The 26,916-nt window shown below is 35.9% G+C and overlaps 2 protein-coding genes across 3 annotated transcripts in view; one reads left to right on the top strand and one right to left on the bottom strand.

Moving 5' to 3' along the window:
- Window positions 1–3,080: 3,080 nt before the first annotated feature.
- LOC131429446 (fibroblast growth factor receptor 4-like) overlaps window positions 3,081–26,916 on the bottom strand; it is a 121,170-nt gene continuing 97,334 nt past the window's right edge. Inside the window, exons 3-5 of the mRNA XM_058593575.1 lie at window positions 17,621–17,802; window positions 4,555–4,753; window positions 3,081–4,362 (exon numbers count right to left, since the gene is read on the bottom strand). Coding sequence (XP_058449558.1) covers window positions 4,053–4,362; window positions 4,555–4,753; window positions 17,621–17,802 — 691 coding nt within the window. The 3' untranslated portion in view covers window positions 3,081–4,052. The remainder of the gene's footprint in view (window positions 4,363–4,554; window positions 4,754–17,620; window positions 17,803–26,916) is intronic.
- The window catches only part of LOC131429444 (acetylcholinesterase), a 265,785-nt gene continuing 243,624 nt past the window's right edge, over window positions 4,756–26,916 (top strand). For both annotated transcript variants that reach the window (XM_058593571.1, XM_058593569.1), the window contains exon 1: window positions 4,756–5,063. The gene's annotated coding sequence lies outside the window, so the exon portion shown is untranslated. The remainder of the gene's footprint in view (window positions 5,064–26,916) is intronic.

The raw sequence follows: 26,916 nt of genomic DNA, 5'->3' as shown, positions 1-26,916 counted from the left end.
ATTGTAGAGCTTCAGGAAACTTACAAAAGTGTTAAAAATGAGTTGTTGAGGAAAATACGGCGCCTCGCTCGCAACAAATAAGTCTGATAATAGAACTATTTAACTGTTGTATACAAAAATACGAAGATGAAGAAACAGCAAACCCCGTTAAAAAATCTAACTTCAGTCAATTGCAATGCGCCCCTGTACCACGGAAATCCAGGCGCCCCATCAACAAAGTCAACCACTAACCAATTAAATTTGAACAACTACGGCAATAGTCAAAACCTTAGATTTCAGATGTCGATATTCATCCTAGTACTCCAGTAGCTTACTAGCGCCTTCTAGTAAAACAGTTTTCAATTTGTCAATCCTACACCAACTTATTGAAACACTGATCGATAACATCACTCTCGTAAACAATTCTGATTTTTAGTTACAGAAGACACCCTTGTACATATGATAAAAACTCATTCATTAAATGGTTATCGAAACCCTAAAACACCCTCTCGAAGAAATCATGTTAATAAGTCAACATGATCTTGAGCTACAGTAATTTCCAACCCTGAATTGCACACTAAGGTTACCAATGAGAGAAATTTCAATTACTGTTTACACTATTTGATCAGTTTTGAGCTCTGGAAAAAACACAAACATTCTATCTCATCAAATTGTACAGATATAATAGAATATGTTTTCTTTGGCAAAATTGTGATCCCACTAGCGCCACTGGGTGGCTGAGTTCTTAACTAATACGATTTTCATAATGTAGACCGGTACATTTCGAACATTTTTGTAGAAGACAAAGTCGCTCTAAACCTTTTAGTTTTCGCACTAGAGCACATTTTTGATAGTGAAAGTTGTACCAAAGCAACACAGTTCGAAAATTTTTTGTGATTTTACATCTTATCAGATGCACATAAATGGAGCGTCATATTTCACACAAATTTATATTCAAGAATATGTAAAATTGTGTGATTTGAAAGTTACATGGCTTTAAAACGAAATGAATAAAAATCAAAAGATCGACATCAACAACGCGACTTGAACCGAAAAACAACATTAGATCACAAAGCACACCAGTTAGTCGACTGGGCCACAGAAGCACATTTGGCTTGGCTGGTAAATCGTGCATATAAATTCATACAGTCTCACTTGCTAGCCGAGTGCAAATTACACTCGGAGCCAGTAAATTTCCGTACGAATGGAATATTGTGGCATTTGAGAAATTGAGTAGTTATGAATTGTATCGTTTGAAGAATTATGTCACCTGTAAAATTCATAATTTCTTTCTGTGAAGCACACTAATTCCATCTGATGGAGTGATTCCAAAATATACTTTTAACTTGTTAATAAAATTTGAGTCTCTCGAAAAGTTTTTCGAAGATTCCAGATGCTAAAATACTCGCGATAGTTCATGTTCAGATTGTTTTTTCTATTGTAAACATATGAACTATTTCATGCTCTTTTCAAAGCGCACCTGGTGAAGCATTTCACGCAAATTTACGTCGAAGAACAATTAATATTGTGTCTAAGACTCCATGACATAAAATTCATTGACATAAAAAAAGAATACTGATAGCAGCAACCGCCGTGACATGAACCGAAAATCATTGGATCGCAAGTACGTCTGTTAATCGACTGAGACACAGAAGCATGCATCTGCTTGGCTGGTAAAAGGAGCATTTAAATTCATACAGTCGCATCTGCTAGCAGAACGCAAGTTACAGTCGAAACCAGTAAAATTCAAGATCATCTAACATTAAGTCATTACAAATAAAATCTTCCGTCATCTGACAAATTGGGTCTGTATGAATTACATCGTATGACGGATTAAGTCACCTGTAAAATTAAAATTTTTTTGGAGTGTAGATCATAAATTTTCTCTACCACAAAAATCATACAATTGCAGAAGTAAATGTAAACATACTTGTTACCCTGTAAAATTGAAACCAGACATTACTCTCTCGATTCTCACTGGAAAACTATAGGGTTTTAGAGAAAAAGACGCAATGACGATAGTTCAAATCGTTCAGGTCACTTTTAAATGCTACTTTTTATCCGCCCCAAATCTACTCAACTTACTATTTTATTGAAATCCACGGGAGAGGGATGCCAACTAAGGAGCACCATTTTCAGAGATATAAGAATATCACTGTTTTAATATACGTAATATACGTAATACTATAAAAATTACTCTAAACTGCCCAGAATGGAAATTTAATCCTCCAACCGATAAATATTCTTGAAGGGCTCGTCACATGGGTTGCGATACAGGTGCAGATGTTTTTGAAACATTATAATTACTCACAGTTTTGTTTAGAAAATAATTCCGTATCACTATGTCCAATTGCTGCCAACACATATCGTTCGGTTGGACTCGACGGATTATGAAGTGTACTAGAAAGCGTTCATAATTCCGGTTAATTTTTCTTAATTTTTACCGACAGCAACTTATAAATATATCTTTCTTTTTTCGTGGATCTATATTGGCAATAAAAATATTTTTTTTCGCTTGTTTCTGTGAGAAATATCCAATCGTAAATTGAAACTGTTCGGCATTTGTTTGACAGTTCATCAAAATTTTAATTACCGATCGATCAGTATTCAATTCCGAACTGATTACCGAAATTACTGGGTTCTGTAAAATTGTTTTAGTGTGTATGTTATATCACAGTGTACGAGTGTAGAGTCACTCGTTGTGAAAGTCTCCTATTCCGCTTAAACTTAATTGTCACTACACCTCCTCTCTGCCTCTGAACTAAGCATCCGCATATCAGTAGTGAACGAATAATTGGTGTATAAATCGAAAAGATATATTTTGACTTACAACCCTACGTTTTGCCAAAAGCCCGTCTGCATTGTCCAACCACTATGGATGCTCTTTGGTTTTGAACTCGATTTGAGCAGTTCGGAGTCCAGTACAACTCCAACTTGTTCACCTTAGTCTCTATACAACAGCTCAAATCCAAATAATTTGTTCACCCATTTTTTGCCTGTTACTGAATCCTTCAAAACTCTAAACGTGAATATCCTGTTATTTGGAATGTGAGGGTTGTAAATGAATAATCAAATTTTCTATGGAAGTGATACAGCTAAAATAATTTATTTTGATGTAATCTTTTACATATATATTACACAACAGCTTATTGTTATTACTTTACATTTCAAATGAGAGTGGTTTAAAAACATTACCTGTTTCGCAGCGCGTTGGATCGCCGCCATTAGTGCGAGCGATGTACGATACGACATGACACTAAAAATCTTGTTTTACTCAAATTTAGATTTACATTATTTGAGGAAATCGTTTTGATTCGCATTGATTCAAACTATGTTTGCAATTGAAGGAATGTACAGGAACGAAACCACGACCGTTTTGTGCTTTTGCTCACTGGTATAATATTATGGTCGAAATTTTTTTGAATAATTTAAGTGGAATACTACTCGGCCAAACAAGATTAATCCATAGTATCGCATAATGTTATTGCTTTTAGCTAAATATTGAGTTTCAAACAACAGTTACGAATACTACTTTTAGTTTGTTTCTTTTTTTTAAGAAAACCAACATACAACGATTTCTTGATCTTCTATCATCACTTTCGTTTGATGTTTCACGTGTATGTATAACAGTTTACAATTGTATGATCGTTATATAGATAGATTAAGCTCTGAGGTTCTTCAAAATGTCCTATCTGTCACACACACAGCCCAGATATCACGCTGGATGCGTCGACAAGATAGATTCCTACAGAATCACAAAAGTCAGTCTCATAAATGGCTTTCCCATCTTGGTTCAACGGTGAAAATTTGTAATCAAAGTATTTCAAACGATTCGATCGTTCACGAAAAAATATTTGTAACCTACTAAACGGGTTCACATTTGAACTACTTCAACGGAATATTTACAACGAATCGATTTTCAGAGTGGATTGATAATATTAGCCAAGCAGAGGCGTAGTACTGAGAAATGTTTAACAAATAAGTTATAGCTACAATTTCTAGATTTTTCTTAAGTGAAATAAATAGTTTTGTTTTGAAATGAAGATGGGATTACAGTCTACTAAAGCCACGTTCTACACGTTTTCGTTATCAGCGATGAACTGTGCTGAACATCGGCTGTCGTGGTGATCCTTCCGTGTGTCAAGTCGGCAGATCACAAACAGCATGATCGCAAGCAAGGCAGCCACAGCAGCAATAATGATGAGTACCAGGAACTCGAATTCCGATTCTTCGACGGCCGTCACCTGGTTCGGTGAGAGTAGCACACTCAGCTCTAGTGGCCGTTCGAGGTTTCCGGACGTGATCTGACAGCGATAGCGTCCGTAGTGATGCTGCTGAATGTTCGGTATCGATAGATACGATCCAATGATTTGGCCATCCTCCCTGAAATTTAAAAAAGAAACCTTTAGCAATAAAGTAAACTAAAACGTGCCGTTTCCACTTGACACAGAACCCAACCGAAGTGCGTGCATAGCCAGCCCTTCTACTGCGTTCGACGATCCATCCGAACGAATCGAGCAGGCGTTGGATTCTGATCATGCAAAACCGACACAAGCGACAGTGTTTTTCATATACCTTGTAACATTCAACTGATTCGCGTCCAGTATAGACGTTGGCTTGTCGTCGAACATCTGCATCCAAACGATTTTATTGGTCGCATCCGGCAAATCGAGCTTTCCCACAAACGCCTCGCAGTAGAAGCGCGCCGCTTCGCCCAGGTTGATGGTCGTGTCTTTCGGTTTGAACGTCGGCAACGGGTAGTCCGGTTTATCCTCTGCAAAAAACAAAAAAAAAAACAAAACAAGAACACAGTTGAATATCGGTGAGTGTTGGGTGAACAAGAGACAATTATCTAATCGTTTGTATTTGTTCGGTTTCTTCGAGGAAGTGAGTGTGCCAAAGTGACGAAAACTGGACGGTTTTATGTATAGTTGGGAATCGTGAGATGAGTGGATTTTGAATTTGTTCCTGTCAATATAAATTACAGTGTTACGCTGCCTCAAGATTTTCCTATCATTTTTGAAAATTTTAAAGGATTCTACACGGAGGTAGCCTTTGAGTTATATTTCATTACTCGAACAAAGGTGAGCTGCAAACACATATTCATAACAGAGAACACACCATTCATGCTGTTACTATGTTCAATAAAGCTTAATCAACTCAATGAATTCGCTTTATTGACGTGACTTCAAATCGTCAATTTCGGATGATGATTGTTCACCCAATGGGCTACTGTAAACGAAAAAGTGACTCAAACGACCGAATACAACCTACGATAACACGCCGTAAACGTTTTTAAATACTGTTCGACTATTCGTTTACCATCAAGTCTCGGTAGATTGAATTGTTTATTCATTCCTTAATTCACATATTATTTTCAGTAATATATTTTCAATCGATTATGTTCCAATTTCAATATATTTCGCGACCGATTCTTAGCGTATATCACCATTGCATGACTAGTACCAATTATAAAATAAACCTAGATTCCCCAGTGTAATAGTACTGTAGTTGAGCAACCCGTGACACCAAAAGCGCCGTCTGGTGTAGAATGGGTGCGTAAATGCTCTAAAAATGCATGTAAAAAATTGCCTGCGCATTTAACACAACCACAGTAGCTAATTGAAAAAGGTACACCCGTTTCTCACTTGAAGCGTCAGTGTCACCGTACAGTTGGAAATCTAGGTTTACTTAATCTATGCTAGTACTATAATCTTTCTTAGTCTGGGCTCGAACATACGACAGCTGGTTTGAAAGACTGTCTGTCATTTGTTTGTGTGACATTCGATGGTTGCTTGATAAGCTTTGAATTATGGCGACGCATCGTATAAATAGAGGAAAGTCATATAAAGAGCCTCTGTCGGCTGAACAAAAGCTTTATCACTAACACTATCTTTTTGTCGAATCTTTCAACAAAACAAGTTTGGCAGTTGCCGTTTGCTGTAAAATATGAATGAACAGAAAATATTATTAGGCAGCTTATCGATATAGTGTTTTGCATCGATTAAATAAGCAATCTATCCGTATACAACTTCGAATAGTCGGTTGCTATTTAGTAACAAGATTTTAGCAGTACTAATGTCTCTATTTATGGTTTAAACATGCAAAGAAACTAGGCCATATTTTTGATATATCAGTTTTTCCATAACAGTCTCTCTATGGACATAATGTCCCACTCTCGATTTAGCGGTGTGCTTCGTATTAAAATCACCCTCCTGCTATGGAAGCTGGTTCCTGAAACCGACGCATTTTGTTTTGGTGGCATTGTTTTCAAAAACATGTTAAGCTACGTTCATACCATACAATCAAACCACACTGGTGTCAAAAGTTAATTTCTTCTAACCCAATATAAATATAACTCTAGTCTAGTATTCTCTATAAAACAAGTAATTTGATTTCTTTTTGAATAAGGGAAAGAAATTGTGGTGTATTATAGTTTGATTATATTCCATCGAAATCGTTTCCTTATATTGGTGCAACCGCATGAAGAAAAATGTAAACGTGTGAACACTGCTTAAACACAGCGTTTGGCAGCGAACTAGAACCAAAGAACCAAAATTTTCGGCTTCAAGCCAATTGTATGCAGATGACAATCGTGCCACCGGGGTGATTTAAATGTGATTTTATAGATTTATAACGATTCTCAAGGCAAAATGTAACATTGAGAGGATCGAAAATGTTGGTTCCCAAATGTAATTAATTGATTATGCTATTAATTTCTGATGAAAATAATATTTCCTGCTTCTACTTTTCTTTTATATCGACATTACAAAGGGCATATTGCATCATTGTTTTGGAACATAATTTTTGCTGGGGTCTGCTGTCTAAGACAAATGAAAACACTGAGAATCAATTTTCATCACTTCTACCAGAATCATGTAAAATTATGTTCCTCAGTATTTTCGCAATGAAATACTTAATACTTATTTGCTTAAGAGGGGAATATTATACCTCTTTATCCTATAGGTATTCAATTGTATGCGTTATCAGATTACTTTGTTAATCGTATCTGCTTGTGCTATTCACGGTTCGGTGCAAAATTCAAGCGCGTAAAACTCCTACTACTGGAATAAGACGAAAAGTCGCTTACACTAAAATATCGATATCTCCGTTACAAATAAATGGATTTTAACAATCCTTGGCTTGTTGGATAGCTATTAACATGCGAAATCTAAGTTAAAAATATATTCTGTTTTCAAGATCAGATGTGTCAGATTTGATTTTGTGAGCTGAGCTGAGCTGAAGTAGATCGCCCGTAGTTGCACTTCGTGATTGACCGAATGAGTGAAAATGTACAATGAACCAAGAAAATGAAGCTTGGGAGAAGCAAATCATTTTCACTGTACATACCCACTCACTCCTAACTTTTTATTAAATTATCAATAACGACGCTGGCTACGACCAAAGGCTGTGCTACTGAGGGAAAGGAAGGAATGTTAGTCCGATACTCGTTGTTTCTAGAGGGTACCACTATATCTCCACGAGCATCACGGGATAGGAGATTTGTTAAAAGGGAGGGAAAGAGATCCGGATATGTTTTGGTAACAATATGATCTCAACAAAACCTGATTTTCGATACTCAGGAGAAATATAGTAAATAAGAAAAATATAAAATATCTCCAAGGAACGATCTCACCAGTATCCCTTTTCTCCCGCTCGCTCTGCTGTCAGCAACGCGAGATGGAACACGACCACTAAAAGAATGAAATAAAAACACTCGCGAATGGGTCCACTGTAGACCAACCCTAAACCTTTATTCTGAATGACACGATCGACTTGTAAACTTTCACACATTCCATAGAAATCCAACAACACCGACAATGACATGCAGACGGCGCTTCGATCGGTTAACCAAATTTTTAACTATACGTATCAAACAACACATTGAAAGTATACTTTTTTGATAGCAGCACCAGGACACCGCATCGCGCTACCAGTGATGCCAACTCTTCTCAATGTGTCAGATTTGATTCTGTGAACTCAAAAAATAAACATCCTACCTCAACCTCTCAAACTTTTTGTTGACAACACACATACATTCACACGGACATTTGCTCGGTTCGTTGAGCTGAATCGAGCTTCTGGTCTCGAAATTTTTTTTTATAGTTTGAGCGAATTCTATACCTATTTATTATATTTATAAAAAAGGTAAAAAACTAAGCAAAAATACTTGCAGTAAAACATTACTTCATTTATTTCTAAATCCGGGAAAAATCGAAATGAATTGATAGCTCATTTACATTATCATATTATTGTTCGAACTTGTTGTACCAGTATGCTCTCTTTACTAATTTTGTCGATGATACTCGTGAGCATTCATTACAGAAGTATAAAACGGAAGTATTTAATTCTATCTGTGAAATCATGTCCTTGACGTCTAATTTGTATATTTGGCGTTTCAATGCATAGAGCGTTGGTCTTACAAATTACTTGTCATATGTTCGTACTCTTAATTGACAGCACTGTTTCGTCAATAGGTTAATAATTGACTGCGAAACCCATTGAAATAAAGTGGTGAAGTTCCACAAAACTGTTTTAATTAACCGCGGGATTCTAAGTAACTAACATAACCTACTAAACCTAAACCTACTAAACCAGCCGTTCTAATGTCTCTAAAAGTTTTCTAAAGAACTATTAGGATTTTTTCTTCACAAATCGAAGGTAAATATCCTCAGTTTAGTGCAAATCTAGAACAGTTTGATTAGATTTCTGCACTTTTCGTTGTGTGAAATTCACAGTAATCGAGATCAAGTGAAGCCTTCTTTGTTTTTGCGAAAAATGTGAAAAAAGGGAATGCTTGCAAAATTCATACGATTGATCAACTAATTGATATTCGGAAGTGTTAAGGAACATGCCAGTTGTTTTCGCACGGAACCACCCGCGATCCCATTTCAACTAGAATATTAGTTGAATTTCTGAATTCGATTGGTTAAAATTTGGTACAACTAATCGACTGTTGTTTTAACTAAACTGTCATTTTTGTTTTTCGATTAGCAGAAACGATGGTTGAAACAACTAATTTAATTGGTTGAAAAAAAAATGCTGTCAATTAGTGAGGACACATACCTTTCAAATTCAACAAATATTTTAGTTGAAATAACTGGCGTTGTTATTGAAACAAAATTCTGTTAGTTGAAAAGTTAATCGGTTTTAGTTGTTTTTGACATTGCAATTAGTTGAATCAACAAGAACAATAATCAAAAATCAATAATAATAAAAAAAAATCTCACTGATATACGTCATGATCTATTTGAAAAAAAGTTCGGTATGTTGAGATACATGAAATAAATATCGTTGTTCCAATATAGACAGTATTTTAAAATTGACTTGTTCCGCGTAAAATCATTATTTTTTACAATCATATCAATTGCGCATAAATTTTTAATAAAAAACACTTTTCACTATGATTTTACCGTATTTTTACATTAGTTAAGATAATTAAATATGCACATATCGCAACACATTGTTACACAGTCACATATTTTGCGGTGCGGTGATTTTTCTAAAGAGTAGTAGAAACCATGAAGCATATGAATGAGACAAAACAATGACCTATTATCAGTAGTGTCAACACGAAAGTTTGAAGGTATTTAGGCGATGACATCGCACACCATTCGTACGATGGTTTCTATTAGAGTGAGAATGACTACGATTCTTTAGCCTGACTTGTCTCCAGGAAAACATCCTATTTCAGGTATTGAACACCGACATGGAGGTCCAACCTCGCATAGCAGTAGAGCAAAATAATGAACAACTGACGATATAAAGACTTCGTAAGAAGCAACAAAAGAAAATTTATGGAAATACCCAACTAAGATGAACCAGCATGTAAATACTGGTTAGGTTAGTTCGCGGTTAACATCCTACGGTAAATCGTTAAGTTTTAGTACTTACGTCTAGATTAGTCGATAGGTTAAAATACTCTGTTTCCTTGTTAATATTTTCCTATTTTTGTACTCTCCCTCTTCAAAATAGCTCGTTTTCCATATTTAAAATTATTTTTGCTTCAGTTTCATTTCAATAATTTTCAATATTCTTCTGCAAATTTTTCATATTTTGTTTCAACATCTTCCAGTAAAATGTTTTTGTTACATAACAGATCCATGTTTTCAATCATTTTCCAGTTCAGATTCTTGATTCTTCGCACATATCTAACACCTGAAAATAAAAATAAAAAACCGTCGTCCCTGTATAGAAAATTCTTATCAACAACCGATAAAACGATACATTATAAAATACTTCCCTTGAATTGATGCAATCCAGTCCAAAAGAACTGTATCCTGACAAGATAGACCGTGAGTGGTCTTAGCCGTCCTTATAGTGACACCACAAAAGAAAAAAAAAGAACTATATTTACATCGAACTAACCTCTCGGCAACGCACCAGAGTTGCCAGGTCGTTTTTCCAAAAATCTGTACACAACATTTGTATCACTAAATGGTGAACGCGGTTAATTTTAATCAGAAAAAAGGCCCCACAACCTCAATTTGCTATTTCTAAACAAGTCAAAACCGAAAATCAGTATTTATTTGTATCAATTGTGAATAATCGGTATTTTCGGAGAGCGTATCGATATTATTGTATAAAGGTCATAAATCGGAATAAACACCGATAAAGCGGTTTATCTGGCAACGTTTCGCTGGTCAAATACAATTTTTTGTTTTGACAATTTCTAGTTTTTGTTCGTTTCTAAAGTTGGCAACGTGTTAGAGTATGTATGGATGAAAGCGTCACAATGACAAACTGTGATGCAAGTGTGATCGAGGGATGTTTGAGTGAGTTATGTTTTCTTGCAATATTTCAAATGAAATATTCTCGACGGAAAAAAATTAATATCGTGTATTTTTTTATGGAACAAGTTATCACGTTGGAGATGTTGGTTGGTTTAGAAAACTGAAGCTGTATTTAATATGAAAAGTAAATTCGATCGAAGACTTCGGATTTATTTTGATTATCACCCAGAATAAATCCCGATCCTTCGATCGATTTTACTTTCATTATTAAATACAGCATCAGTTCACTGATCCAACAAACTCCACCAACGTGATAAATTCTTTCACAAAAAAATAATACACGAAATTAATTTTTTCCGCCTGCAATATTTCATTTGAAATATTGCAAGAAAACAGAACTCACTTCAAAAATCCCTCGTTCACACTTGCGTCACAGTGGTCACTGCGACCATACCATTTTATCCATACATACTCTATCACGTTGCCAACTTTACAAACGAACAATAACTAGAAATTGTCAAAACAAAGAATCTGTATAAAATGTTCAAAACGACGAATGTAACAATAAGAGATTCTCTTTGTTTACTTTCTCTTTCGATTATTGCGAAATATTCCTGCTTTTTTCGGTAATTTCTTCAGTGCAGATTAAAAGATGATCGCTTTAGTTATTTTTATCGGTACATAATTGGAGAGAAGGATTCCTAGGAGTACCGTAATAATCGAAAGAGAAGGTAAACAAAGAGAATTTCTCATTGTTACATTCGTCGTTTCGAACATTTTATACAGAAATGGTATTTGACCAACGGATTGTTGCCAGGTCTACCGATTTATCGGTGTTTTTCCTATTTGCGACCTCTAATCTCTATACATTAATATCGATACGCTCTCCGAAAACACCGATTATTCACAATTGATACAAATAAATACTGATTTTCGGTTTTGGCTTGTTCAGGAATTACGAATTGTAGCTCTGGGACCTTTTTGCTGATTGAAATTAACTCCATTCACCATTTTCTGATACAAACGTTGTGTACAGATTTTTGGAAAAACGACCTGACAACTCTGGTGCGTTGCCGAGAGGTTTATTCGATGTCTACAATTCTTTTGAACTTGATTCAATCAATTCAAGGAGACAGTGGCGGATATGAGACTACGATCTTCTAACCAAAAACAATTAAATACAACAACAACAAACAATTCAAGGGAAGTATATTATAATGTATCGTTTTATCGGTTGTTGATAAGAATTTTATTTCCAGGGACGACGGTTTTTTTGTTCAATTTTATTTTCAGGTGATTGCTATGTGCGAAGAATCGAACATCTGAACTGGAAAATGATTGATAAAATGGATCTGTTATGGAACAATTATATTTTACTGGAAAAAGTTGAAACAAAATATGGAAAATTTGCAGAAGAAAACTGAATATTATTGAAATGAACCTGGAGGAAAAATAATTTAAATATGGAAAACGAGCTATTTTGAAGAAGGGGAAAATATTTACAAGGAAACAGTGAGTATTTTAACCTATCGACTAATCTAGACAAAAGCACTAAAACTAGATTTACCGTAGACACCAGTATTCACATGTTTACTGGGGAGGGATTGTTGAAAAATTCTCCCTTTGGATATTTTTTGTTTATCTAAGTTGGGTATTTCCATAAATTTTCTTTTGTTGCTTCTTACGAAGTGTTCTTACACATCGCGTGCTGTGTGTTTGAAACCCTTCGCTTCTGTTACTTCTAAAAATTAAATTCATGTCATGCGTTTATTGTTAGTGCATGAACATTATCATCAGCATTAAACAGCTGCAAGTAAAACAGTCTTTTACCTCTCTAATCACTATACGTGGGGTGAAATATTTTTTTTTACTAATTTCGCATTGCGTATTGCTATTGCAAAGTGAACCTTCATCTAGCATTCATTTCTCCTAATCTAGCATTCTTTTTATTGCGAATTAAACAATCGGTTGCATCAAACGAGAACATATGTTGAAACTACATAAGCCGGGCCTTAACGAAAGCTGTATTTTTTTCCCCAACTCTGGTGATAAAAAGTGTTAGAGGAGCAACCCCCAAAGATACAAAATTGCCGATTTTCCATGATTTTGAAACACGACACGCGTTATCCTTAGTTATTAATTCCTGTAAGATCAATCGGCACTCATTGCTGAACTTGATCATATGTGATTCTCATCCACAAAGATCAAAGCTGATCGAATCATCCAATGATTGATCTTTCATGAGTCAATAATGATTTTAGCTCAAAATCACTACCGATTTTGTGTGACGAAATATCAGTACCGGTTTTGATCGATGTAATTTGAAGATCACTGATCTTAAAAAGATCAGATCAGTAGTGATATTTATTGGTAAAAATCACAAGTGATCTTCTTTGGCAGTGATCTCGATTGGACGATTTTTTAATCTTCATCTTCCAGCCCAGGTTATTAATAAATGTATTCTTAACTGTTATCAACCCTATGTTAACGTGCGCTTATATCTAATTCTGCGCGTAGAGCTTCTACGCATTGCAATCTTTGTTTTCATTTTTTGGGTCAAAGTAACTGTTTTTTTATTTATGAAAAAAGATGGACATTTTTCTTTTAACAATAAACCAATCGAATGAAGCATAAAACTTTTGCGCATCCCTGAAAGATTACGAGTTGATCATTCATTAACATGGATTTAACGATTAAGTATAGACGAACGCATATACATTTGGTTGAGGACATTTCATTATTAGCAATCTTTTTAATTACAATATCTCACCAATTCAGTAAACGTTTTCCAATTTGTCACCAACATATTTTAATCTGAAACAAGGTAAACTTTATCACAACACCTCTGTTCGATAAACACTTGTTATGGAATCATAAATTTCTTCAAATCGAATGAACACAATTTTCTCAAACGCTTTAACCATCAATGTTGTTTTTATTGACATTTTGAAGCGACGCGAACAGGTTTCAACTAAATAAATTGTTGATTTTGCATTGCGATTATTGTTTTACTTTCAGCTGTCTCCGGCATTTGACAGCATTTAAATCAACAGATTTTTCAACTAATTGAATATATGCAAATCAGAAACCAGAATTTTTGAATCAAAAAGAAATTAGTTGAATCAACTATCGCAGCAATCAAAAACTGCGATATCGCAATTTTATGATCGGAGGGTTTTGCGTATTCACGACATCCAGTTATGTCTCTGACATTATCCACCCGCCTTTTTTGCGTGTGAACGTGATAATTGAACATTTGTCAAGGTTCAAAGCCATTCGATTAATCTTTAAAAAACTACAAGGATCAGCCCCATGGGGTTGTTCGAGCCATTAATGTGGAACAAGGCAACCAAAATTTCTAATGATCGACATTTTCAATTAATCGTCACACTTTTGAATCCGCAAATGTACGAGAGTCTGCTTAGGGGCTGTCCATAAAAGACGTCACGTCGCAAGGTGGAGGGGGGGTGTTTCATAAAACGTGACCTTTTGAGACAGGGGGGAGGTGACGTCCAATGTTTTCAATGAGCACATTTTTAAAATACCTGATTATATTACTACTTTGCCCTATTTCCTGAAAAAATCTCCACAATAAACGTTTAAGTTCTATAGGAAAACGTGTATTTGTTGATATAAAAGCTTCTTATTGTAAATTCGGAAATGAGTGATGCCGGAAATCATTTCTGTTGTGATTAGCAAAAGTGCACGGAGGAGCGAGTAAATTAGCGAAATTAATAAATTTTGCCAAATATGAGTAAAAAAGAAAAAGATGCCTTCAAACGGTTTAACTTAAGTTATACACTGACAATTTTTTCAGTAATTTGATTTTCTAGCATTGATAATAGTTTACAATAAGAATTTCTCTTATCTGATTCTGATGCAGTTTATTCAATTGTACTCCATTTGAAAAAGGGCGGGAGATCAACGATTTCAGACTTAGATCATGTCATGTCATATTTTGATCATATGTGATTTTCCTCCACCAACATCAAAGCTTATCGAGTCATCCAATGATTGAACTTACATAAATCAAGAATCATTTTAGCTCAAAATCACTAACCATTGTGTGACGGAAGATCAGTACCGATATTGATCGATGTGATTTAAAATTCACTGATCAACTGATCTTGAAAAGATTCTTCGGCAGTGATCTCGTTTTGATGAGGTTTTGGTCTTTATTTTCTCAGCCCTGTATGCTACACTAAGGAAATATTATTCTTTACCTAAAACAATAATATAACTATATCGATTTTTCCCTCATATTTGTATGGTTTGTCATACATATTGAGAATGTATTGAGATGAATTTTATTTATTTTGAATTCGTGACATGTGACATAGGGGGGGGGGGGGGGGTGGGGGGTCTTTGCTTCTGTGACAATTTGTGACAAAGGCGGGAGGGGGAGTAAAAAATCGTCCAAAAAATGTGACGTCTTTTATGGACAGCCCCTTAGTCTTTATTATGAACCAACACCGAACACGCGAACCCAGAATATAGACTATATTTGTCATGATTTGTATTTGTTTTTTAGCCGACGAAATTACATCAATAGCCCAAATGTGGCAATTATATGTTTGTACATGCTTGCGATACAGATATCGATATTTAAGCTTCTTTTCGCCAATCTTGTGTTCAAGTTTTGTGTGCAAGTAGTTATTTTTATAGCATTCCTCTACCATTACTACCATTCTGCGATTTCGGTTGAAGCGATAAACTTTTTCTCATTATCAATCGAGTTCATCTCATAGAAATAAGAAATTAATCTTATGCACTCAAAATTTACCCTGGGGTAGTTGTCAATTTCTCAGGCGAAACGACATAACATGGGATTTCATCCAATCTTTCATGACACAAGATCAGAGCATAGCAATTAAAGCTTCAAATCGTTTTATGGCACTTTTTGTTTTGCTGTCTAGCAACAACCTACTTCTAGCAAGCTACGTGTAGCACTGAAACGTTAGCTATAATTTTGCTTATATTTATAGCTTCGCGTGCTTCCAACAGCTTCGCTTTTGCATCGATTGACCAATCGGAGCGCTGCTTTCCCTTTGATATATCGCTTACTCCTTCAAAACCGTCGACTATGGCAGGGAAATCCGGTATGCCGGAGATTTTTTGCAGATAAAATAGGACACTGCTATCTATTAATCAACATTTCAATGATATACAATTAAAAATACATGGCTATGAACATTCAAATCAATACGTAGAAATATTTCCAATCAAATGGTGACATGATATTATTAATTTATACAAAATTGAATGAGCTGTAATTGTTCAAAACCTGACCACATTTCTACGTGTATTTTTCTTGAGTTTCTAGTTTGCACCCCTATATAGAAAACAAAAATGTGTTCCACATTAAAAAAATTCAAGTTGGTGTTGAAGTAAAACGGCATCCTCGTTTCTTCGAACTAATAGGTGAAAAACAAGCGTGGACTTTACAAAGAAAGATCCCCATCGTTGAAGTACAGAAGAAAGATCAACGGTCCGGCATGGTGCCTTGTGGAATCTCAGATGAAGCGATAAACTTTTTGGATACAAAGGCATTTATCTTGATTGCTAATTGGCGATTATGGAGGTATTGAGAAAATCAACACAGCATGTTAGAACTATGGCACAGTCTGTCCAACTTAGCGACTGTAATGACGTGATTAATTTGGTCAAATGCAGTTGAAAGGTCTGTATAGATAATGTCAGTTTGTAAACCGCAGGACATCCGTCACAAACGCAGTGAAGGATAGGAGATTGGTAGTCCCCCAAGTATGAATGAATAAAATTATAAGTATGAGTAAAACAGAAGTATTTTTTTAAGATGACATTACTGATATTAATAAGTAAAGTTAAAGAAAAGCTCGGATGCTTTCTGCTGTTAAAACCTTAAAAAATCTTCAGCCTAATTCCCAATTGTTTGTTCAACATATGAGATATTGGACAAAAACCGTTTCAACACGTTTACTGAAAATCTCGCTCGAACGAAAAATTAGGCATTGTCTCCTACTTTTCATTTGCTTAATAAAAGAAATCATTATGCAGAAAACGGTTACTCCTATTTAAGCTAGTAATATTTTTCCCGGTTTCGCACTAAAATTCCTCGGTTTTTTTCCTGGTGAAACAAAATGTCCCTGTTTTCCCGATTTTCCCGGCCACTTGTCATTCTGAAGTTACTATGCAATTTTCAAAATAGAGCGTGAATTTATTTCTATTGAACAAAACAAATTCGAAACCTAGGGGTCCGCGGAAAACTATTATGGTTCCCAAGGGGTCGAGCATAATAAAAAGATCGGCAACCACTAACATAAACTGTTAATGCACTGATAAGTCGAAGACGATTCTTTCGAAAATAAGTAAACAATAAAACCCTCTTTGTAGAGATGATTTTTATCGGATTTGGAAATGGGGTGAAACAATTTTATACTGCTTTCATGGGCTAGACTTTTCTGTGCGCGTGCTTCTATTAAAAATTACCACTGTTATGTCCCTTGGAAACAGTTAAACAAAATTTTTATCGCACTTGATCAATGTTTTACAAATCTTGCGAGAACTTTAGTGTGAAAAAGTCATATCTACCTCAATTTAGCCTCAAATTACTTTGTTCACACACAAAAAAAAACGATATAATTGTTAAGGTGTGCCAGCGGTTTTTTAATTGCTTACTCTGTTACTCTGGCAACTACGCAATCCGAGCAAATGTGACACACAAAAAAATATTACGCTACCGTGTATTACGTAGGCTTGGAGCTGGAGTTCCGTCATTCCTGTGAAAATCCAATATGAATCAGAGCATAATACACGGCCCCATCACGATTAAAAAGGTGAGAACATTCCAACCCCGCCCCAACGGCATTCAAATACGGCAGGAAAATACGATGCACAAAGTTGCATTTCCCGCCACGAACGTCACTCACCTTGCAATCGAAGTTCGATGTCATGCCGCATGATGCCCGTGTCGTTCCGCAGTACACACGAATAGTTGCCAATATCGGTCTCCGATATCCGGTGCGTGTAGATGGTTTGATTGGCTGCTTCCGGATACACTATCAGCGATGATATCTCGCTACCCCACGGGTAGGGGTGGCCATTCTTGAACCTGATGGGGGAAGAAGAAAAAAATGAAACGAATGTTAGATATTACTATTGTTTTGGCGCCGTCAGTTTACAATTTAAAATTGTATATTATCGTATTAGTCTTAAACATTTTAGAATTCGAAATGCTTTAAAAAGTCTGTGTTTGTAAAATTCTTTCTACTGGTTTTGAAGCAAACCAAGTGATTCATTTCTGTTTGGAATTATCCTTCCGCAATTTATTTCTGCCACTGGTGTCGTGCACTGAAGTTTGTTAGCTTTCAGTTACTAGAAGCATTGGCCCATGATCGAATGCTCTATTTTCTTCTTCACCTTCACCAGTGCAAGGACAGCCACAAGTCGTAAATGGTTCCAACTTGTTTTATAGACGAGGTAGGGTGCAGCTAAGTGCGAATATTAAGTGCTTCCAAGATAAATGGTCGGAGCCGAATACCGCTTGGGAATGAGTTGTAAATGTTTGCCCTTGTCTCAGTGCGCTTTGTCTGTTTACATATGGCTTAGTATAATTAAAGTGATTCCAGGAATTATTAACCAACGTGTGATGGAAGCTACTCTGGTTCTCGTACCATGCCCGTCCGTAGGTGAAGGTGTACTTGTATGAAGCTGAATGGAAAACTTGCGTCTAGAATTTCATTGTTTTTTCTTTACGTTTCGTCTACGACTTGTCAGTGCATAACAATTTATGATAAACTGTTATGCCACCTACCAGTTCAAAACAAACCACTAAGCAGACGATCTAAAGCTCAAACTGTAATAAAATAAACCGAAGTACATTGTACGTGTCGTACATAACCAAATTGCGACTTACTGACTGGTTCACTTTGTTTTTCTCATATTTTGAAAAGTTCCAACTCAAGTAGAGTTTGAGCTTTACGTCTGCTTAACGGTCTGCTGTTATGCACTGACGAGACGAAGATGAAACGTGAAGAACAACAAATACAAAATACTGTTACTCGAAGTTAGAGCTGTGTGAAAGTAATTCGAGCAAAAATTATGTGAACAACATTTACATTACAGTAGTAGCACTTGAGAAATATTGTTAATCACTGTGACACTTCTTGAACACTTATTTAAGTACACGATTCGATTGTTTATTACATTTGCGACTTTATACATAATATGATTAATTTTGACGGTGTTCTTCTCTATAAACATGGATTCAAATTATAGCGTTTCGAAGTGCGCAAAAATGTGCAAATTGCACAACACGAAAGTGTAACGAAAATACTCCAGGTTTGATTTCTTAATAACTTTTTCCCTTTTTGAGTATTTTCTTTAATTCTTTCACGAAAAGAATGAAGGCGTAGGATTGTTGTTAATACCAAGTTTATTACGTAAACATTCTTTAAATAGTGAAAAAATAAGTTAAAACACAAAACATCAAAATCAACCGAAACTATAAATATCTGATCTACGCCAAGACAGTGGAACAACACCCGGCATTATTAAACTCGTACTTCAATCAACGATCAATATAAGACTCTGTTCCTAAAGCCTAAATGCAGAAAAACAACTTCTTTTGTGAGTACATCTGCTGTTGGACGTTCGCAGTGTGAGTTTCGCTTCAAACAAGAGTGATTGCGTCATCCAGCTGCTGGTCGTTTGAACCACGATGAAAAACAATATGCAAAATCAGCCGTTCTATTGACTCTCAATGTTATGTAAAGAACTATTAAGATTACTTCATTGCGAATCGGAGATAAAAATCATCAGTTTATTGCAAATCTAGAATAATTTGATAAGTTTTGTGCACTTTTCGCAGTGCAAAATTCACACCAAACGAGTGTGAATAAAACTGGCACTACTTCGCGTTCGAGATTTTTTTTCGAAACATTCTTAATAACGTGGAGAATTACACAATTTGGTCATTCTGAATATCAGAAATGAATCCCATACAGCATTTTGATAGTTTTTTCTACTTAAATATTCAAATCCGAAATGAAATATTCGACATAAAAATTCTATATGTAGCTTTTTTTGTGGCGGTTGGAACCGACCATTTATGAACAAGCTACAAACGAAATCTCTTAAAAGAAAGCTCTTAACTAAAATTGATTCAGGTTGGAATCAACCGACACTGTGAGCAGTGCGAGCGATTGCGTTATCCTGCTGCTGGTCGTTAGCATTGAAGAAAAAGAAATGCTGGGGAGCATTATACAAATAAGCCGTTCTAATGGCTCTATATATTATCTAAAGAACTATTATCTTTGCAAATTGAAGATAAAAATCATCAGTTTAGTGCAAAAACTAGAATAATTTTATTAGCTTTGTGCACTTTTTACGGTCAAATCATTTAGTTCCTAACCATTTTCAGTGTCTCCACAAAGAATCAAGCAAAGGGTGCAAAAATAGAAAAAAGTGCACTCAACTTCTCAAAAATAGAAAAAAGTGCACTCAACACTCAACCAATTTTGATTAACTTATGTTTAAATGGAAGGTCTTAATATCGCCTAGCACCCTATCAAATTTCATTAGATTCGACTTTTTTCCGGAATTACAGGCTGATTAGTAATAATAATATTTTTTTCGAGAATATTTAGGATTCCGAAAAATCGAGCAAAATACCTTCAACTAACCGTATAATTCTTCAATAAGGCAGATCTAAATACATTGATTTTGGGTATGCGGGATTATCGTTGGCGGCTTCCAGAAGTACAGGAAAAGTGATCGTGTACTCCAAACCAGAAATGACTCCAAATGAAACGGCTGAAATGATTTTCACAAACTTAGATTCAAATGAAAGGTTTTATGCTCCCATAAATAAGTGCAGATTTTCGGTTCGGTTCCGGAAATACAGGATGAAGTGCAACCCGTCATTCAGAGCAATAATGCAAACACGATATTTTTTTTCTTCAATTTAGAGATTATGTTAGTTGTTTGACAAACGAACCGTTTCCAGTTATACCGGATACCAGTTCCCGATTCCGGAAGTACCGAAAATAATAATCAAACACTCGCTTCATTTTCTCAGAGACTGATGAGACGATATTCTCGGACTTAGACTCAAATGAAAGGTTTCATGATCTCAAAGACTGCCATTGACTTTTGTTTGGGATCGTCTTCCGCTGCCAGAACAAAAGGGTGAAGTGTGTTTAAAAGTTCAAACCGTCACACAGTGGTTCGAATCAATAAAAACGTGGACTTAAATCAGTAGCTGCCAAACCGTTCTTTGAATGCATATAGTTGCTTTTAAGAATTTTTTTACAAATATATACCGCGTAATTTGGTTCTATCCCTAATTGTTCAAGGCCTGCTTTGACAAAAAATATAACCAAAACTTTTTTTTTCTGAAGATAGAAAAAATATACCAAAAGTCTATGCCGTACCGTTTCGGATATACAAAGCGTTTTAATGGCAACACCCTTAAAATCAGTTTTTTTTATTCATAACAGAAAATAAAACTCCCATATTTTTGTTGAAGGTAGTGCATAAGTTTGTTCTTTCCTGGCAAAGTTATACAACATTTTACCTTTTTTTCACCGATCATAAAACCTTGCACCGAAGCGAAATATGCAAGTTTATGCAGCTGATTTTTACAAAATTTATAGGAAAAGATATGCCCAACACTTTACAAAAAATTTGAGCGGAACTCGATGGAACTTTTTTTAGGAATTTTTAAAGTTAGTTTTAGTTATTCAAATATGGCATCCCGCTCAAAACTAGTTTTCTAATAATAACTTGTTTCGAGTTATTTTTTATGAAAGTATGCATAATGGAATGCATTTGGAATAATTGTAAAAAATATAAAATCCCATAATTTTGTAGAATATAATGCATAGGTTTGTTCTTTTTTTGGAAAAGTTATACATAATTTTATTTTTTTTACCAAGGAAACCTTGTACCGAAGCGAAATATGCAACTTAATGCAGCAAACTTTCACAATACTAATAGGAAAATATATTCCAATGAGAATATTTTGAGTACTATTGGTGTGATTCATTTTCACTATAGCCATGCTGAAACCATAAATGGTTAAGAAACGGAGGGCGTCTGCTGTTTCTGTAACTCCCTTTTGCAGTGAGCGTCGCACGATCAACATCTCGTCTTAAAAATCGTGTTGCTTCGCGATAACTCAATTTATTTACACAACTTACAACTTACAACAGAGCAAGAAATTAGCGACACAGAAAACTCGGTCGATAGCGTGACTGATACTAAGTGACTAAGTGACATATTGTAATGATTTATTAAGTAATTGATTGATTAGGTTGTGAAAAGTATTGTACGAAGTTATTTATCTTAATGCTATCAAAAACTTTGTTGTAGATACTTTGGTAATAGAGGTGGATTCTACGTAGATAAATCCAAAAAAACTGTTTTTAAAATAAAGCGAATATATCTCAAAAATATTCACAGAAATAGTGTGGACTTTGCGTCTGCTTAGCGGTTCAAATTGAACTCTTAGGCGGAGATGGCGGTTCAATTTGAACTGCTTTAAGCACTGATGAGCCGAAGGCGAAACGCGAAGAAATCGGAAATATTTCAAATGTTTTTTTCTTCAAAATGAGATAGAAAGAAAAACTTTTTGGGGAAAAAATTTATTTTTATTCAAAATCGTAACTACTTCCTTAACAAAAATTAAGGTGCCACTTTCAAAAGAAGCCGTTATATAATCCTGTAAAACTTCCTAGAAGACACGTTAGCTCTTGAAAATCAGTGAAAATCAGTACAGACTTTTGACCGTCTTTTTCCAGTTTTGGACCACTGTGCGTCATTTAAAGCGACAATGCAAAAAAAAACTAAGAACACATCGGATCATGGCTCAAAACTGTTTGTAGACTGAAAAGCTTATGCTAGGTTATACCCAAACAAACTTTTTTGTTCATATTCACAGAAAAGTGTTTTGAAGAATCCCTTAGTAATATTATCAAAAACATGAATTGAATGAGAAAGGTTGAAGGTGGATTAAAACAGTTTTTCTTATAATTAACCATTCAAGAAGAAGGGAATTCTTCAAAATTTGTTAGAAAAATCTGCTGGTTAACAATCGGGCACATTGGCTATGGGTTTTCGGTTCCGGAAGTACCAGAAATAACGATTGAAAAAAAACTTCGATTTTTCGGAGACGGTTCGGCTAATTCTCGCAAATTTAGATTCAAACGAAAGATCACATGATCCCGAAGGTTGCTATGAAATTCGATTCCGGTTTCGGAATCATAGATCGAAGTGTGTTGTTTCAAACTGTCATTTAACGTGACGGAGCTGAAAAACTCTGAAGCTGTGCTAAAAACTGTTTCAATAAGCTGTCAACTAACAAGGATTGCCAAACGAACCGGTTCAGCTATACCGGGATCTAACTTCCGTTCCCGAAAAATAACGATATTTTTTTAGAAATTTAGTACAAAAAAACTATAATATTTATCTTGGAAGTAAAAAGTTTAACCATGATAGAAATTTTCAACTCATGGTTCAAAACATTCAATGTCCCATAGAAAAACATAGTCATCGAATTATTCTTCTATCGATTTCCTCTTTCCACAGGTCCGAGTTTGTGGTTGATTAAGCAATTTGTCGTACATTTGTGCGGCCCCATGATATGAAGGGAGTTGTAGTGTCAATTGAATCGTAATATTGCCAAGCCTATCGTAGCAGAAAGGCCGTACTGCAATGGTGTACCAAGGTTCATATTACAGCTTTATTGTGTGGACATGTTTAATGAAAAGGTACAATCCATTCGATGAACTGTTTCTCTGTGGAAAAAGCAGAACCAGTAGCAGTGTCACTCAGAAATGTACACCGATATTGGCTATAATTATCGTGTACTATATTTTGACATTATATTTTACCAACAGTCCATGAACTGGAAAGGCGTTCACAAACAATCAGACCGAGAACGTGATGGCTTCTGTTGCCCACTGAACGCCACCTGTGGTGGATGTATCAGTTTGTCTGTGCCTCTTCAGGCGGGGACATCCAGTGAGCCACTTTTTTGCACTCATAACCATGGGGAAACCTTTCAAAAGTGACTGTTGTCGGTAAACGATTCAATTCAAAGTACACAACAACAGTATCGAATTTCGCGTCTGCACCTCTTTTATTGGTTTTCCATAGAATTAAAAGACAGCATATCCCGGGATCTCCGGTGGAGAGGACAGCAGTGAGTAGACTGATTTTTTTTTTGTCATGATGTGTCTCAAGATGAAGCCAATACCGGTATGCAAAGATATTGTTGACACAGCAAACCGGAAGACAGTAGCATTTCGGTCGAACTATAATTGTTCTAGTGTCCTGTGATGCAGTAGAACTATCGAGCAGGGCCTGTTCGAGATAAACAATTTCCGCTGAAAACTTACCCGGGATGTTGGAAAATCAAATGTAACATCACCGTCATACTGCAGATCACAAGGTGCGACCCAGTGTGACCGGGCCATGTCGTTGTAGGCAAGCTCCATATGCGCGAGACCGTAACGTCCCGTGTTTTACGCCGCATTGGGTTTCATTCTCACACTTTTGTTATTAGTTGTGGTCGGCTTACAATCCCTCCTTAACACCTTTTGTCCCCGTCCCCAACGGTTATCTCTTGAAATGCCGTGGTCGGTGGCGAACATGGGGAACCTCATTGACCCCCGGGCGGTTTGATTCTCGGAGAAGGCGTAATCCTATACAGGAACATCCTGGCATAGTGGTTGTGTAGTTTCAGTATACTTTTTTTTTGTTGTGCCCCTGAATAGTCGCTCTCTTTTGATCAAACCTTCATTAACCAACTGAGAAATATTTTATTTTTATCTACCTTTGAACATGTTTGTCCGGTCGATTAAAACTTGCAGATCAGATTTAAACCAGTGATTTTCAGAATGTCATACTAACAATCAATTTTAATCAGGAGCAGATGCGGAAAATTGTGCAATCTGCTTTGATCCCTGCATGCAGATCAATACCGACGCCGACCACATCCGATTGCAGATTTGTATTTAGAGATGGTAAGGATTGTTGTTTCCAAGCTTGTTGCTACTGAAAACCGATGAATCCTCTGCATTTCCATATGCATCACAGAAGTGGGTTGTTTGTTAGCAAATATCCGCATAATATTATCATGTGTTTATTGCTCTGGAAAGCAGTGTTCATGTGTATTTTGTACTGGAATACGATGATTGGCACGATATTTTTTTCTAAACTCATAGGACTCTGAACAGACGGATGTCGAGAGTGATGCCACTCATTCATACATTTGATTTTTCGGACTCTGTTTTTCATAGATGACCGTAACTAGAGATGATTTATATCGATTTTCACTTCTGAACCAAAATCATAGATTATCGAATGATACGTTTACGTAAGTTTACGTAAGTCGTAGTTAAACATGGTTTCAGAAATGTCATCTGACAAACGTGCAGTGCTCAGATGTTCTATACACTTCACATCTTCAACGTTTCAACTTAGCGACAAACTAGAATTCGATTGTACAAATTTTGGAAAAAAGATATAAAACATTCCTCTGACAATCAATGGTATTTAATCTGTTTTGATTTTTTAAGTATCGGGAACAAATAACATTGAAGTAAAAATTACGCTACTTGCCGCGAGATGACACTCTATTACCAAACAAGTTGAAACACTCGCGGCTGCGCTTGCAGCATTCAACGCACATCCAGAATACATTCTGGTTTTCAGCCTTCAGTAATAGCTTGTACGAGCCCAGACAAAAATAAATCGATTCTCGGTGAATTTTCCAGAATGCCGTATAGAAAAGTGACAGTTTCTCTTTGATTACTTTGTCTTCTATTAACAACTAACTCGTTTCTACATTTACATTTCAACTCAAGTGATACCTAAAATCTTTGCCTTTCGATCACGATCACTGGAACATTGAGAGAAATCTTCACAATTGCTCCACAATAATTGAAGAAGAACGTAAGCAAAGAAAAATTGTCGTTTGCTTATGCGGCCTTCTGAAAAATTCACCGAGAATTTCCGATTGAACTGTCTTGGCACAATTATCACAAGCAATTTATAGAATGCTCGAAACTGAGAGTGCCGAGAATGAAATGTCGATGGTCACATCAATTATCCAGGAGGCAGAAAAAAAAAATTATGTTTGATGAATAATTAGAACTTGTGAATTCCTAATTAATTCTAACATATTCGAAATTATCCTTTTGGTAAAATGACCCTTTTTACTAAATAATCCTTTTGATAAAACGACTTTCTGCGAAATGACTCATTCGACAAAATGGTATTCGGCAAAACGATTTTCGACGAAATGACCTTCGGCGATAGACAGAGTTGGCGGTTCAATTCATAAGGCGCTGGTCTTACAAGCCAGTTGTCATATGTTCGAGGTCCGATCTGGAAGGATTCTTAGTGCCAGTAGGATCATAGTACTAGCCATGCAATGATTCTGTACGCTAAGAATCGGTTGCGAAGTCTGTTGAAACAGAAAGGCCAAATTCCACAAAAGGAATGTAATGCCAAGACTTTTCTTTCGATATGTCTCGCTCTGTGCAACATGCGGGTGAGCTTTATCATGTTGCAGTCGTGTCTATATGTGCATTGTGACCGTTTTTCTTGCAATGCTCGGCTCAAACGCATCAATTGTCATCGGCAGACCACCCCCGTACTCCTTTCACTCTGTCGTAGCATCTGCATAATACACTACACCCAGCTTGTCCCACTTCATAGCAGGGCTTGTATTGTGAATCCTCAAACGAACGAAGCAACAAAAAATATCTGCTGTGAACACTTTGCTTAACATAGCTGAATGAGAGACCTATATTAGAGAGAAACTGGATGCGTGAGAGTATATGCTACTGAGCAGACCAATTCCCCTTGCCAAGTAAACTGTCTGTGCTCTCAGTCTCAGTTAACACATGAACTAAGCAATCCATGACAATGTAATGAAATGAAGGGTTCGCTCTCGTTAGTATTGTACGAGAAAGAAGACCTTGCCTCGCGGTGTGCTACAAGACGCGAAGCAAAGTCATATAGGCAATGTTTACGGTTTATTTTTAAAAAGTAGGTTTACAGAAATCATTTTTAACATAATGTTCGCATTCCAAGACCAAATTTGATCACATTTCAAACATACTTTAAACATTTTATAGCAGAAGTTTTGCATTTGAGCCCATTTTCAAAACGATCAATTTGTTTCTTGGCAGTTTACACTGTGTATATATCCTAG

This window comes from Malaya genurostris, chromosome 2 (assembly GCF_030247185.1).
Source record: "Malaya genurostris strain Urasoe2022 chromosome 2, Malgen_1.1, whole genome shotgun sequence".
In the NCBI taxonomy this organism is placed as follows: Eukaryota; Metazoa; Arthropoda; class Insecta; order Diptera; family Culicidae; genus Malaya; species Malaya genurostris.
The sequence above is the reverse complement of the archived record's forward strand: the minus strand, read 5'-3'. Positions and strand labels throughout refer to the sequence as shown.